This window comes from Tetrahymena thermophila, assembly GCF_000189635.1.
Source record: "Tetrahymena thermophila SB210 genomic scaffold scf_8254437, whole genome shotgun sequence".
Classification (NCBI taxonomy): domain Eukaryota; phylum Ciliophora; class Oligohymenophorea; order Hymenostomatida; family Tetrahymenidae; genus Tetrahymena; species Tetrahymena thermophila.
The window spans coordinates 381,876-398,344 of record NW_002476218.1 but is presented as its reverse complement, the minus strand read 5'-3'; the positions used below and the strand labels follow the sequence as shown (position 1 = coordinate 398,344).

At 21.6% G+C, this 16,469-nt stretch overlaps 6 protein-coding genes across 6 annotated transcripts; 2 read left to right on the top strand and 4 right to left on the bottom strand. All coding sequences in view use genetic code 6, as the record gives it.

Moving 5' to 3' along the window:
* Positions 1–112: 112 nt before the first annotated feature.
* Positions 113–601, bottom strand: TTHERM_00446110 (transmembrane protein, putative; the record flags this gene model as incomplete). Its single annotated transcript, XM_001023375.3, has 2 exons — positions 113–494; positions 549–601. The coding sequence occupies 2 exons, from the start codon at positions 599–601 to the stop codon at positions 113–115; spliced, it is 435 nt and encodes a 144-aa protein (XP_001023375.1).
* Positions 602–1,469: 868 nt separating this feature from the next.
* On the bottom strand, positions 1,470–2,591 carry TTHERM_00446100 (MORN motif protein; the record flags this gene model as incomplete). The annotated part of the gene is made up of 1 exon (XM_001023374.2): positions 1,470–2,591. The coding sequence occupies exon 1, from the start codon at positions 2,514–2,516 to the stop codon at positions 1,470–1,472; it is 1,047 nt and encodes a 348-aa protein (XP_001023374.1). The 5' UTR covers positions 2,517–2,591.
* Positions 2,592–4,381: 1,790 nt separating this feature from the next.
* Positions 4,382–6,584, top strand: TTHERM_00446090 (26S proteasome non-ATPase regulatory subunit 3, putative; the record flags this gene model as incomplete). The annotated part of the gene is made up of 9 exons (XM_001023373.3): positions 4,382–4,481; positions 4,663–4,979; positions 5,160–5,296; positions 5,386–5,440; positions 5,501–5,776; positions 5,832–6,004; positions 6,064–6,256; positions 6,322–6,414; positions 6,477–6,584. The coding sequence occupies 9 exons, from the start codon at positions 4,382–4,384 to the stop codon at positions 6,582–6,584; spliced, it is 1,452 nt and encodes a 483-aa protein (XP_001023373.2).
* A 1,178-nt stretch (positions 6,585–7,762) lies between these two features.
* TTHERM_00446080 (C-5 sterol desaturase) lies at positions 7,763–8,877 on the top strand (the record flags this gene model as incomplete). Its single annotated transcript, XM_001023372.1, has 2 exons — positions 7,763–8,331; positions 8,430–8,877. The coding sequence occupies 2 exons, from the start codon at positions 7,763–7,765 to the stop codon at positions 8,875–8,877; spliced, it is 1,017 nt and encodes a 338-aa protein (XP_001023372.1).
* A 629-nt stretch (positions 8,878–9,506) lies between these two features.
* Positions 9,507–13,119, bottom strand: TTHERM_00446070 (Lmbr1-like motif protein; the record flags this gene model as incomplete). Its single annotated transcript, XM_001023371.2, has 11 exons — positions 9,507–9,540; positions 9,595–10,183; positions 10,290–10,425; positions 10,481–10,549; positions 10,607–11,094; positions 11,151–11,356; positions 11,402–11,496; positions 11,548–11,670; positions 11,720–12,271; positions 12,476–12,985; positions 13,072–13,119. 11 exons carry the CDS (start codon positions 13,117–13,119, stop codon positions 9,507–9,509), a joined length of 2,850 nt encoding a protein of 949 aa, XP_001023371.2.
* Positions 13,120–13,904: 785 nt separating this feature from the next.
* On the bottom strand, positions 13,905–16,308 carry TTHERM_000446069 (LMBR1-like motif protein; the record flags this gene model as incomplete). Its single annotated transcript, XM_012799672.1, has 11 exons — positions 13,905–13,961; positions 14,014–14,150; positions 14,210–14,526; positions 14,592–14,725; positions 14,819–14,934; positions 14,993–15,290; positions 15,352–15,474; positions 15,641–15,764; positions 15,952–16,016; positions 16,087–16,133; positions 16,221–16,308. The coding sequence occupies 11 exons, from the start codon at positions 16,306–16,308 to the stop codon at positions 13,905–13,907; spliced, it is 1,506 nt and encodes a 501-aa protein (XP_012655126.1).
* Between the last annotated feature and the right edge of the window lie 161 nt (positions 16,309–16,469).

Sequence of the window (16,469 nt, the reverse complement as noted above, 5' to 3'; positions counted from 1 at the left end):
AATTTATCAAAAAATCATTTATTCTTTTATATATAATAAAGCAAACATTAATATGAATAAACAAGCACATATATTATGCATATATTTTAGAAAAAGTAATAAGAAATAGATATCAAAATTTATTATAAGGAGTGTCTGAATCAGTATAATTTGATATTTCAGTGACATTATCATATTTTTTTACTGCTTCTCTCCAATCTTTATGAATTCCATTGAAAGAGTAACCTAAACCACAACCTAAAGCTATAACTAATCCTACCCAAAAGTTCATAGTCATCATTAGCATCATAACTATAATGTTTGAAAGTTGGTAAATGAATTAATATCCAGTTAGAACTAATCTAATGACAATCATAGATGATGATCTACATAAAAGGAATTCTCTTAAAAATTTCTCTATTCTAGGTAAAAACATATGTGCAAAACAGTAAATAAATGTTAAAACTAAACCCAAATAAAACCATCCTGGGTTTCCATCCTCTTTAGCATACCAACTTTTATTTTAAAATAATTTTAATAATTATAATTCAAACACAATAAAAACTTACGTTTTAAAGACGAATTAAACGTCTCTAGTGAATTCCATTATCATATGCATCATTTTTGCTAAAGTTGTTTCAAAGTTTTTTTATTATTTTTAGCTATACCAACCAGTTTAGGTTATTTATTTTTTTTTTTTTCTGGAATATTTTTTACAATTAATTTATGAAGATAGAAAACCAATTGATCTAATTTTAACTAAATCAGAACTCTAATTTGAAATTCTTACTTTGACTTAATAACAACAAAATCAAACATAAAAATACTTATTATAAATCATATGAATAGAATTAAATTTTCAATTGAATTATAAATAGTTTATTATAAATTAAAATGATACAAATATTTTTAGTAAATTATGTTTACTATTATTAAATGAATTATTTTTAGCATTAAGCAGATACCAAAAACACAAAATCCTTCTATTTTAAGTTCCATATTTTGGTTCTACATTAAATAAAAATAATTAAAATAAAATGTACATTAATGTCAATTTGCTTATGAAATTTGATTTTTATTAAAACTTTTAAAAAAATAAAGAAATATATTTAATTTGAAATACTCATATTTACTATTTTATGATAAAATAATTTATAGAATTTAAATTTGAAAGATATTAATTTGCTTATAAATTTTAATATGTTTAATCTTAATATATTAAAATTTGATATCAATTATTTTAAATAAAGAATATACATAAAATTATTTCTATTCATTTATTTATATTAAAGCTTAATATCAAAACATAATATTTGTATGGGTATATTTTTATAAATAAAACAATTAAGGATGATTAAAATTTATTGAAATATTTTATAAATCTTTTTATTTATTTTGTATAATTTAATTTATTAAAGTTAGGTAAATTTTATTTATTATTTCGATGTTAAATTGAAATATTTAATTAATTAATTAATTAATTGCTTATCTCAAATTCTTAAAAAATCTCTAATACTTTAAGGTAAAAGACTGCAATAGCAACTGCTATTTTAAATTTCATTATTTTCTATTGACATTTTAAAATTCTACTAATTAGTTAAATCTGATAATTCACTTGTAATTTTATTTTCATTGTTGTATAATTGAACATTCGTTTCTATTTTATCAATTGGCATTTATTGTTTCAAATCAGCTTCTACATCTATTCCTTCAAATGTTACTCTGCTTTTAGTATTTTATTTAGAATTTTATGACTTAAGAGATTTAAAAGTAGGTATATTTGAGCAGCTTGACACAAGTTAATCATCTTTATAAATACCTTCTTAAATAACTTTTCCATTAAAACTAATAAGTAAACCTTAGCCTTCTCTTTTATCGCATCTAAACTTACCAATAAAAGTAGCACAAAGATCATAAAATATAGCTTTTCCTTATCCATGTTTCATCCCATTTTCTATTTAACCAATATATTAATCTCCATTAATATAAAATAGCTTTCCTTTACCGATTTGAGTATCATTTACATATTCACCTTCATACCTTTCTTAATTTGAATGAACTTAAATTCCTAGTCCATTTTTTTAATCATTTTAAAAATCACCAAAGTAGTAGGATTTATCTTTCTTTATTATAATACCTTTACCATGTCTTTACTTATATTCATTTACTTCCCCAATATATTTGCAATCGTTCTCAACAATATATTAAACATTAGTTCTAAGATTTTCTTAACAAGGAGATATAAAATCAATATTTTTGCCTTAAAGAAATATATAGGTTTTTGCGAATTCATTAAGAAGCATTTCATTTTCCAATTTCAAGCGCTATTAAATAGTGTAATTGCTATCTCTATCTGCAGTATTATATGCTTACATAGGATTTATATCTGATTATTATAGATTAAGACTTTATGAATTTCTCCATAAAAATGAAGATTTTTTATCCTCAAGCAAGCCATATTTATAAGAATTATAGTTTTTTCCAGAAGCATCGCTATTAGGATTAAAAGTATCTATATACTAAGACTCAAATTGCATTATTTAAATTATTTTCTAAAGATTTAATCCAGTATTAACTCTTACAATTTTTCTAATATAAATCAATTTTTGCTGTATTTATTAATTTTTAATTCAATTAAAGTATGATTTTTACATTAAATAATTTGATAAGTGCCATTGATTAATATATATCTCTAAAAAAAAATTAAAATTATTAGAATTCGATGTTTTAACAGCTCAATATCAATTAATAAGTGATTATCAAAAAAAAAATAAGTATAATTTGCAAATATATTTAACAAAAACAGCTACCAAATTTAACTTACAATAATTAGAGTAAATTAATTTTTTATACTTTTATTAATAGGTATATATTATAATGACTAATAAACCTCGTTACTCCTCCTGCTTTAACTAAAAAGAAATGAGAAAAAATAAAATGTGTTTTTTGATTTTATATTAATTGTAGACAGAAAATTTATGGAAAAACTTTAAATCTCGAATTTCTTTAATAAACAGATCTAATTTTGATAGAATTTTACAATTAAATAAATTTATAAGATGAATATATAATTTCAAACATAAAAAAGAAAATATTTAGTAAAGAAATTATTTTTTATAAAAGTAAATTTATACTAAATATTAAAAGCTAGTTATTTATTAGTTCTTAAACATTAAGCGAGCTTAGACATTTTAGAAGTACTCATAATAATAATTTTTAATAAATAAATTATATGATTTTTTAAATCTAATCTAAATTCTATTTTCTTTAAAGTTTTTTAATAATTAAATTAATAAAAGCATATTCATTCTAAATATAAAGACCTAGTTATTTATATGTTGATAAATATTAAAGGAGCTTAGATAATTTAGAAGTACTCATGATACTAATTTTTAATAAATAAATTATCTGATTTTAAAAATGCAATCTAAATTCTATTTTGTTTAAAGTTTATAAATAATTAAATTATTAATTTTTAATATAATTTAGAACTTTTGTTTTACCTTAATAAACCAAAATAAAGTATATTTCAATATTAAATATATTTCCTACTGTGCAATCTCTGTTTTTAATTTAGTGTCTTTAATAACATGTGTTGACAAAAATTTGAGACATAAAAATTTAAGATTTTTTTATTTAAAAATTTAATTTATTTTTAAATTATTAAAGCTTTTAATCCATATATTTATTTAAATCAACATTTTTTCAAATAAAATAATTATTTGAATTAAAATTTGTAAATTAATTAATATTATTTAATCAAATATTTAAATTATTTAATTTATAAAATAAAATAAACATATGTTTTTTTTGGAGAATTTATTAATAATAAAAAATAAAGTTAAAGCATTTTTTCTTATAAATTTATAATTTAAGTGAGAATTTATAAATTAATTGGTGTAATTAGTTTAAAAATATATATTATTTCATTTAAGAAATAAAATTAAACTATCGTTTTTTGAATGAGGATTTAGTTATTTTATTCTTATTATAATTTAAAATTTAAAATAACAATTTACAAGAATTAAATTAAAATTATTATAAAAATATTTGTAATTAAAAAAAATAAATTAATTTAAATTAATAGTTAACAGCTTCTTTCTTTCTGCATATATCTTTCAATTTTATTATTATGTTTTTTTTGCAGAAATAAAAAATATTTGTTATAAATAAATTTTTTTTTTATGTATTAAATGCTTAATACATATTGATTTAGTACAGAGAATAAGATCAGATAATTAAGTGTACATATCTTTTCTTGAATAAATACATCACTGATGAATATTTTTAAAATTAATTTGAAACAGGAGAAGTTTGAAAGATAGAAAAATAAATAAATAAGATATTGTAAAATAAAATAAAGAGATTCATATAGCATCAATCAAGAAACTATCAAGAGAGAATGTCATAAGCTAAAGACGATAAAAATAACAAAGATAATTAAGCCAAAAAGGTTGAAAAGAAGGAAGAAGTTGTTAAGAAACCTGTTACCCTTTTAGAAGGTAATTTCAAAGAAGAAATGAAAATGTTTTATATTGATTTAAATAAATTCTTACAAATTTTGATGATTTTAATCATGCAATTTTTGATGTAAAAACGACATTAATCATTTATTTAAATCAATAAAATGCATAAAAATTAATTTTTTTATTTTATTTAATGACTTATCTTAAAATCACATAGAACTCAGAAACTAGGTTTTAACAATTGAAAAAGCTATAACTTAAAGCGATTTAAAGACTGTTTAGAAGACATGCAAAGGTATGAGACGCTTCAAAAAATATTTAAAATCTCACCACTTTGCTAAAATTTGGGCTGCTATCTTCCCAAATGAAACTGAATATAACTTTGAAAGCTTTGAAGATTTCGATAAAACATTTGAAGAGAATTTCGATATTTCCAAGAAAAAAGTTTAAAAAATTTCAAAGGCTCCTGAATTTGATTTCTTTTTCAAAATTCTCCTTTTATGCTACTTCCTTCAAATAAATAAAGTTGATCAAGTATGGTTTTTTTCTTCAAAAATTATGACGAATACAATTTATATACATTCAATAAATACATGAGTATTCAAGTGACAAATACTATAAGCTTTTAACATATATTTATTATATAATATGTTTAATTATTATTATGTTTTGGGATGATTTTTCAATCTAAATTATAAATAAATTATTTAATAGGCTTATGATTTAGCTGGAAAGCTGTTTAACAGAGTTTCTGAAGTTAATAAAAAGCATTTTGAATAGCTGAGTGCCTTTGTTTATTTCTATTATGCACGTACTCGTGAAATTAAAAACCAAATTATTGAAATTAGGGAGTAATAATTAATATGTTATGATAGCATTTTAGAATTTTAAAATGCTTCTAGATTTTATTTGTAATTAAACATGTTTTTAATTAAAAAAGAGAACTATTCGAGGCTTATAGATTAGCATGTATCAAGCATAATGATTTAGCTTAAGTAAATTCGATTTGAATAATGTTTGATTCTTTAATAAGTTATCTAATTATATTATAAAAGGCTACTTTAATTAATGCTATTTTGAGAAACTATTTGCACTACAATCACTATGAAGCTGCTTAACATTTTGTTTCTAAAATTACTTTCCCTGAAAATGTATCAAACAACGAACTAATTCGTTTCCTTTACTACACTGGTAGAATAAAAGCTGTTCAAGTAGAATACTCTGAAGCTTTCAATTACCTTAATTAAGCTCTCAAAAAGTCTCCTGATAACTCTGCTTTAGGATTCCGTATTGAAGCATAAAAACTTGCTATTATAGTAGAATTTTTAATGGTAATTTAGTTCTTAAAAATAACAAAATTTTACCTGAAATATTTTTAAATAAAAGGGTAATATTCCTAGTAGAGATATTTTTACAAAGTAAGAGTTCTGGAAACCTCTTTATCCTTACTATAAGTTAGTTTAAAGTGTATTGAGAGGTAATTTGCTTGACTTTAACAAAGTTGTTGCTTAATATGCAAACTTGTTCATAAAAGATAAAAATTTTTCTTTAATTCAAAGGTAAAAAATCAATAAAATGAAATGCAAAAATAAAATTTTTTTAATTATTTTAAATATAGGTTATAGCAAACAGTTATTAAAACTGGATTAAGAAAAATCAATTTATCCTATAGCAGAATTTCATTTACTGATATTGCATAAAAATTAGACTTGAAAAAAAATAGTGATGTTGAATTCATCGTAGCAAAAGCCATTAGAGATGGTATCCTTAATGCAAAGATTGACCATGAAAATTAGTATATAGTTATTAAGGTAATTTCTTAAATAATCTTTTAAAAAAAGCATAAAATTTTTAATTTAAAATTATAAACTAATAGCAAGAAAACGATATCTATAGTACTAATTAACCTTAAGATGCTTTCGCTAAGAGAATTTCATATTGTCTTAACCTCCACAACTCTGCTACTAAAGTAATTTAAACAAATTCTATAAATAAAATTAAAAATTATAAATGTTTTTTAATACTTAATAGGCTCTTTAGTATCCTGATACAAACTACCAATATTAGAATAAAAGCGATGATGAAAATGATGATGATGAGGATATTGATATTTATAAAATTATGGAAGAAGACAGTTGAAATTAATATTTTCCAATAAAAACAAAAATTAAGAGAAAAATCATTAAAATTAAACTTAAAAATTTTAAAAGAAAATAAAATCTTACTTATTCTTTAGAATACTTAAAAAGTTTATATTCTTTGTAAAATCATTAAATCAATTTAATTAGAAATCTAACATAATATTTTCCTTTTAACTGTTAAAATTTTAACTTTATTTGTAAATAGGTTTATCGATACATATAAATACTTTATTGTTAAAATCTCTTCAAAATACTAAATAGTAAAATAAAATATAAATGGTAAAAAAATTCTTAGTTTTATATTAAAATTTAAAACTCAGACAAATCGAGATATTTATTTTTAGTAAATTAATAATTCTTCACTTTATTTTTCAACACTAAAAAATTAAATTTAGAGAAATTTAAATAATTAAATTAATTTATAATAAAACTATTTATTATTTTTTTAATGTTAATAAAAAAAATTGTTGAGTTTATTTACTTCTTAATTTAAAATTAAATTTTTTTTCTATTTTCAATTAGTTTTTTTGTAAAATATTTTTTTTGAATTCCATTTAAAAATCAAATAAAAAATTTTATTTTTAAATAATCTTGGTAAAAATTTAATTTTACTAAATAAAAAAATAAATTAAAAATAGTAAAAAATATTTAATTTTTATTATTTAAAAAGAAATATTTTTAGTTATTAATAATTTATCAATTATTTTTCAACATGAAAAGTTAAAATTTAAAATAAAATATTTATTTATTTTTATATAATACTTACATAGAAAACTGGTAAGTTTATATGAAATATAAAAAAATTTTTCTATTTTAAATTAGTTTTTTTTGTAAAATAATTTTTTAGATGTCAATTTAAAAATAAATAAAATTAGCTTTTTTTATTTTGATAAATATTTGATTTTAGGAAACAATAAGTTTGTTTTGTAAAAATAATTAACTATGTTTCAACATAGTATGTAATTTTATCAAATAAAAATAGTTAGAAGAATAAATTTATCAAAACCACTTTTGTTAGTATCATTTGATAGATTTAAAAAGATTTAAATATTTATCTATTTAGTAATATTTTTTACGTAATTTATATCTTGGACCTATAAAAATTGTTGATTAAAAAATCTTATAATTAATTTATTCTTTAGATTGAATAGCAATACCATTTTTTAATTAAGAGACATGCCAATTGGTTTAATATTATCTAAAATTGGTCTCCTAAACCATAGCTTTGCAAATAAGTTTGATTAATACCTTGTTTCTGGTACTTACGCTGGAGAGTTAATAGAATGGAAGTAATATCTTCCTTAGGCAATAACTGATTTAGTCTTTAAGTATAGTGGTGATTATGGATTTAGATTGTTGCAAGAATATCTATCTTCTGTCTTCTTATTTTTTGTTAGCTCGACTATCCTTTATTTTACAGTGTCTACTTTTATGTATTTAATGCTGTTTGTTTTCTTTAGAAAGACTTTTCTCCCTAACCATAAAGGAGGAAATTTTAAGATTTGGTTTGATATAAAATGGTCATTTTATGTGATTGTTTTCCAATCATTTGCTATGTCATTTTTAAATTTATTGATTCCAAGATACTCTCTCGTCTATTATGACATCAATGAATATCCTAAGTGGTGGTATTACCTCACATTCTTACTACATCTTGCTTTTAATGAAACATGGATTTATTGGACTCACTATTTTGGTCACTATACTTAGTTTGGCTACCAAAAACTCCACTGGGTTCATCATGTGTAAATAAATTTTTTTAAATTTACATCAATTCTACTTAAATAATTTAAAACTATAGAAAAAACTGAAAAACTTAATTTTATTTTTATTATTTAACTAGGTCAATAGAATTCACTCCTTTTAGTGGCTGGACTTTCCATCCCTTAGACGCCTTTTTGCAAGGATGTAATACACTTTTAAGTTGCTACTTCTTCCCAATACACATCAGTGTAATTCAATTTTACTCACTTTTTGGAGGACTGTGGTCAATATTTCTACATGATAACATACCTTGGATACCTCTTAAAATATTTATGTACTCTCCTAACCACACAATACATCACATTTAAGGCCATGGTAGGTTATCTAATCTTGGTCACATGACTACAGTATGGGATAGAATAGTAGGAACATACGAAGACCCTGATATTGTAGACTATGGATGGCATTAGTTCCCTTCATTCATAAAATTCTGTAATTTCTTTAATAATATATATGACTAAATATGTCCTGACAGATCCTCTAAATGGAAAGGAAATAAATCCATACCTGATAAAAAATAAGACTGAAAATATTATTTGAAAATAATTTCTTGATTTATAATTAAAATTCAAAAACGAAGTGATAATATAACTAAATTAATCTATAAATTTTATTATTTTTAAAAGACTGGTTATGTGTTTAGTTAAATCAATTAACTTAAATCTAAAATTTATTCAATTATAATAAAAAACATTATTACTGAAACTTTTTTTTTATCGAATCTATACAAAATAAAAATACTTCTTTTAAATTATATTCAAAATTAATCAATATTTTTGTTTATTTATCTTTCACAAAACAAACTATTAAACAAACTTTTATAATGGTTTTATAAACATCTTCGATTCCAAAAGCAGTTAGATAAACAAATAATTTAAATTATATAAATTTAATAAGTATTATACTTAATCAACCAAAAAATAAAATTATTTTTTGTGAAGATCTTAAATTAAATGAATGAATGAATGAATTAATTAATTAGAGAGATAGATAGATATACATCATAATAATTTTTTGAAAGGGATTAATATACTTAAACTATATACAATATTTATTGATCTATATTTAGTTATTTTAACTCTATTTACAATAACACAATAATATGATAATTAATTAATTATTTATATTATAAATATTTATATATTTATTTATTCTTTCACTTCCAATAAATCATTTTTTTAATTGGCAACCTAAATTTATAAAAAATAAATTATTATTTATGAAATACAAAAATAAATGTTTACTTTTTATATGAATCAGTAAGACCATAGTCTTTCGAATAGCTAAATATCTCGCTTTATAGTAAATTATTTAATATATTTTATTGGTTCTTAGAATTAATTGGGCTTTTTTCATTTTGATTTATATTATAAAATATATTCAATGAGTTGTTTTGATGCTATGATTTCGCTTTTTTCTATTCATTTTATTTGCTAAAGTTTTATGATTTCTTTTTTAAGTTTTCTTCTTCTTCATTCAAAATATCAGCAAGAGATTGATTAAAAATATTTTGAGAAAATCTCATATTTCTCTTATTTTTTATATTATTTTATTAAATTATCTTTATTTTTTTTCCATAAGGCAAAGAATTAGTATTATTATTTTGGAGAGGTGTACTATAGCTAAAATTATTATTGTTATTAGACTAATCTAACAGCTCAGATATATTTATTTCATCATTTTATTTGCTCTTTCTTGGAGAAGCACTAAATAGCCTATTTTATTTATTGGAAAAATATGAGTTGTCCTTTGAATTTTTATATGGACTTTCAGCTTTAATGTCATAAAAACCACTCCTATTTGTCTTAGATAAGTAACTGCAATTAGGATTCTCTTTTATTTATAAAATAATTAATTCAGATTAAACTTATAAATGTATATTTTTTCTATCTTTTAGTAATTATGCAAGAAATTAAGTATTTTATGAATTTAAATTTACCTTTATTTGAAACTAAAATTGATTTTGAGAGAATTACAGATGGTTGTTTTTCCCAGTCAGGCTTTGAAATTATGTACTGAATCCATTCCTAAGGAAGTGGCTCACATGTATAGTATAAACTATTAGGCAAGTAAATCTAAATAATTTTAATTTTAATTAATTTTGTTTAATTTTGATGGATTATTAATTACTCCTTGGAATTCTCTTAGCCCTATCCTTTTAACATCAACTTCTTAAGAAGCAATTAACCCTAGAGTTACCTATATAAAAATTAATAATAAAATCAAACATATTTAATAAAATTATTATTATTTTACTGTCACACCCCACTTCAATAGTGGTAAATCCTTTCCATTAAAAACTTTAAAATATTCATTTCTAATAACTTGATCACTTGTAAACTCACTTAATTCTAGCTAAGTACTGCCTATAATCTTATTTTCACATAATAAATTTATTTGTAGAAATTAGTTTTGATTAATAAACTAATTAAGTGATTTTCTGTTTGTTACAAAAAAGTAAAAAATTCTCATCCTATTTAAAGGAACATAGAAATTAGAATAATCTTCTCCAGACTAAACTGCTTGATGCATTTCAATCTTATACTTTTCTTTTATATCTAAAAAACTATACTCTAAATAATAATTTCTTTCTATTTCTTTTTATATAGGTATATCCCTCACAGAATTTATAAGAACCATAAATCTATATTTGCATAATTTGCTAAGATCATTATCGCTTTCATTCGAAGGAAAGTTATTTTTGACTATAATTTCTGTTTCAGGCTCAATATTGAATTCCCAATCTTATTATTATCATTATAATAATAAGCAATTTAATTAAATTCATTAATAATTTTACTTTAAGGCATTTACTTATCACCAGGATTGTCTATATAATTATTTACTTTTGATTAATTAGGATTATTGAAAGTGCCATAGAAACCATTTAATTGAGTAGCTGAAGTCAGATTGATTTTAGTGTCCTCAGTAACTGGTATTCCAATTATCTTTGCAAAATTAAATTCTGCTGTTATCAACTTATCTATTTCTAAATATAGCTTGAAACTAAAAAAAGTTTAAATTAAGCTTAAAAAAAATAAAGTTATTTACCAGCTTGAGCATACTTTGTGTTCTTAGTAGAGCATCGGAGTATCAATGTGCTTTAAATCAGTTCTATTCAGCCATTCATATTATTTGCCTCTATTCTTAAATTTAAAAGGTAAAAAACTAATAAAAAAAACAAAGTAATAAATTACTTGTAGATGCTTATCGGTTTAAAGTATCATTTTTAAAGTAAGTTTATTAGTCAGTTCATGTGTAGGGAAAATTTCTTCGCAATACTTACATGGCTGAACTCGTTGATACGTCTCTTTTTATTTCTGATAAAGTTATTAATAATAAATATATTTAATAAAAAATATTTTATACAGCTATATCAGCAAAAGGGGATCTTTTAATTTCTGTTGTGTGCTCTCCATATTCAGTAATTGGTTTAACATTAATCGGAATTTCGTACTTATCAAGCAGAAATCCACGAATATTAATTAGCCACCACAAACCACTTTCATCTTTAATAAAATCACCGATTATTTCTTTAAATGTTATTCCCAAGTGAATATGAAAATATCTACCAATATTATCCAATTAAGGAACAGTTTCTTCTACAAATTTTCCTTTTTAAGATTCTACGATTGTACAACTATTCATAATATGCATATTAATAACATATTTTTTTATTTCTGGTACATCACTTTTATCCTTATAATCAAGTTTATTTGTTACAATCCAAGCATAAGGATTTTTATCTTTCCTCCAAACTGTTCTACAAATAAATGCTTTTGGCCCATTGCTTTTAACAAATCTTTGTAAAACAGTTAATTAATTTTTATCTTAAAATAAATTTGAAGACACTGTATCAAGTTCGCTTTTGCTTACTATGTTTACGTCGTTGCCTACCAACTCTTAATTTCTATAGCAAGGCTGTTTATTTATTATTTATAAATTAAAATATTATCGTTGTAAATTTAACGTATGAATTAAAAATATGTTAAATTTAATAAACAAAGATTTTTGCTTTAACTTTTAAAAATTTTAAATCATTCCTTAAGAAAGCAAAATGCAAAAATCTCTCTTATTTTCATAATGCTATCATTAATGAGTATATTTAGAAATAATTAATATCACCTTTTTTAAAACACAAACTAACTCATCGGGTGAGCAATTCTCGCCAAATTTTTGAACGATATTCCTTTTATTAAAAGAATCAGCTCTAAAAACAAACCCACTTTAAGAAGTGTAAAACCACATAGCTGGTAAATCACCATCATTAAATACTAAAGTATCTGGTAACCATATTTTAAGTCTATTTGCAGTATTTTTTTGTTTATCCTCAGGTCCATTAGGTTTCTTAGCCAAATATTTGAAGAAAAAAACATAAGGCATAAGTTTCTCGTAAGAATATTAATATTTTCTTTCGTGTGGAGGTATATCAGGATCGAAAAAGGAAACTTTTGCTAACAACTATTTGTGCTTTTTTAACTAAATTTTATATTTCTCTTTCCTAGCTTCTAGAGGATCATACTAACCCAAAAGCTTATTTACTATTTCATACTCATTTTGTTGATTTTTTTAAGTCTTTAAAGGTGAAACAGATTCAAGTTCTAAAAAATGTTTGCTATTTTTCTCATGCTTAGTCTAATTTAGTTTGATTTGGGAAAAAAAAATGTTTAAAGCTATTTAAAAGGAAGATTTAAAAAATTAAAGTAGAAAATAATTTATACTGTAGGCTTAGCTGACACTGGCCTTCTGCTTTAATTTATACTTTTCATAATAATAAGCTTTTGAATAGTAAAATTATAAATTAAATTAGATTTATAATTGATTGAAGATTTAATTTATTTATTAGTTTTGAGATAAAAAATAAGAAATTAAATAATTGTATAACCAATCAAAATATGGCAAGCAAATTAATTAAAATTTAATAATTTACACATTAATTTACTAGATTTCAACTGATATTTATCTTTTTGTAATTAGTTTATTAATAGAATTTTACAAAAATAGATCTTTGCTAATTTTATTAAAAGTTATCCATATAATCCTATTAAATAGGTTATAAAAGCTAATAAAGAGAGCTTAGTTATCATATCAAACTATGAAATAATTTTAATATTATCAATAAATAATTTATGGTAAATAAAAAATAAACAAGCAAACAATTAAAATAATTATTAAGTAATTTTTTAAATTTATTAACAAAAATAAATTACAACATTAAAATATTCTACCTAAAAAAATGATAAGAATTCATTAAAGAAGATGTATTTAATAAGTACATTATTAGATTTGACTTAATTTAAATTCAATTAATAAAAATCTTTTTTCATAAGAATATTTTTCTTCATTTTAAAGTTTTTTTTAAAGTTGTAAATTAATAAATTTTATAATTAGTTTTAAAACAATTGTCAATTTGTTTATTTATTATAATAATTTAAAAAAATATTTATTAGATTTATTTAATAAAATCTAATATGCATTTAGATGTGAAAATATGCAAACAATTTTTCAATAATAATAAATAATTAATATATATTGATTATAAAAAATAAATTGATCAATTCTTTTGAATGTCCTTTCTCTCATTTCTTAATCTTTCTAATTCTCTTAATTCCTAATATTTACAAAATAAATAAGCCTTATTTTAATTGATTTTAATATTTTACTGATGGTTTATCTGATCTTCTTATCATCAATACTAAGAAAGTTAAACCAGACCAGGCTAGGAAAGCTATTTAAAATACTTTTTGCTCATAAAAAAGTCTGAACCATCTCATATACTAAATTTAAACATTTATAATACCTTTTATTTAACAAAATTCAACTAAAAATATATTCGGAATTAAATTGTGAATTAATTACAATCAATAGTAGTTAAGTAGGCATAATAGTTAAAGGCTGAAACCATGAACTATGTTACAGCTACTGAGCATATTAAAAGAGTTATTACATTAAATAAAAATGAATTCATCCAAGTTTCATTTTCTTTCATGGGATGAATTTTCATAATAAATGGTATTCTAATACCAACTTTAAGATTTCCTTTTTAGCAGCACCAAAGAATATATAAACCTATAAATGCATATAAGCCTGTTGCAATAAATGAAGCTGGTGTTTTTAATAAGCCAGTAAACATATTATTTAAGAAAGGGTGAGCATCAAGGACACAATAAACCAATCTTTTTAAAATAAGTAAATAAATAATTAAAAAAATTTAGAGCGAGATTTGTAATTATTTATTTACATATGTACCCACAAAGCAAGGGAAATGAAACAGAACATAATACCCAAAATCAATTTACCAACAAAAACTAATGGCCCAAGAAATTTATTGGTAGATTCTGAGAATTTTAATTCCAATTAAAATATGTCAAATTCCTTATCAATTTTAAATTAAAATATATATTTGATATGAATTTAAAAACTAATAAGATCAAATAATCTAAGCAATAAATTTAAATGAAAAAATACTCTTTCAAGTTCATAAACTGATACTGATAAAAGATTTTCTTTTGTTTCTAAATCTTTTCTCATCTTTCTCTTAGACCACCATCCTCCATCATAACTCTTAACTTATAACTCTTCATCTAATAATTTGATAATAATTTTTTTATTTATTTATGAATTTTTTTTTTTTTTCTTCACCTTTTAGATTTTTTCCGACATCCATAAGCTCGACTACCTTTTTTTAAATAAGGCTTTTCTTATCCCTTGCTTCTTTTGCATTCATCAACTAAGGTCTCATGGTAAATTCCCTAATTAAATCAATAGGTAAGGCACTCAAGCCTACTCCTCCAAATAATACGAGCAAAAACCATCCAATAAAAGTCATAAATGCAATACAGTAGATAGGGAAACTTGTTTCCATTGTCAGCTTTGTATTACTTGTAGTTTGTTTTACCATTACAGAAGTTATAGGGGTATTGAATTCTACAAGATTGCTCTTTTATATTTATGAATATATTTTACTTATCTTAATATAATTTTATAGTAAACTTATTTACGCTAGAAATAATTTTAACTGGAATATCAGCATATCTAAAGAAAATCCATGAAATAACAAGAAGCAATGTTACAACAACAGCTTCAATCATCGTGAAACAAAAAGATGTGCAAACTCTAGACATCTATTCATTTTTTATAAATGATACATATTAAATTTGATTAAATTGTAAAATTAATAGTTTTGTTGATGATTAAGTCAAATGTAAATAGATATTTATTAAGCTTATTAAAAAATGCTTTAAATTATTTAAAGAAATTAAATCTATTATTAATTTATTAATTAATTACGAATGGTTTTTCTTCATCAGTTTCATACATAAACATTGCGAAAGGCAATAAAAGTACTATAGTAGCCAAGATTATCAACATAATTACATACCAGAAAGTAACCATATCAAATCCAGCATTATTTCTATTTTATAATAATAAAAATTTAGATAATATTATTTATCTCTCTTTCTTTATATTTCTTTCTCTTGTTTCTAAAAAATTTTAGACCAAATAAATGTTTATTTCTGTTTCAAAGTTTCATTTTAGCATTCATTTCAAGGCATTTTGTCTATTGATTCAAATAATAAATAAAGAAATAAGTTAAATACTAAGAATTGGCAATGTCTAGAGGCAGCATTAGCACCTAAGCCCAACATAATGTCATTCCTAATATCTTAATAAAAATAATTTCTTGATGAATTTACTTTAGCAATATTTATAATGAATTTGCTTAAATTTATTACGACCAATATTTTACAGTATGTAGCAGCACCCCACCCTTTATCATCCTCTTTTTGTATAAAAAAAATAAAATTTAAAGATCTGAAAAATAAAATAATTTGCTTTTCTAACTAAAATAAATAATAAAATTAATTACTGTGGCAATACAATGCGAGAATATAAAAATTAGCTGCTAGTAAAAGCAAACTTAATACTATTGTAACGGCAAGTAAAAAGTAGTCCATGCTTCAAGGTTTAAAGCTCAGTATCTAATAGTAGTTTATTATAATCCTAATAATGGTAATTCAGCTATTTAAAACTTTAATTCGCTTATTATTTATTAAATTTGATATTTATTTTTCAACTTCAATTAATATACTATTGCTTCTTTAATTTTTAATTTTTT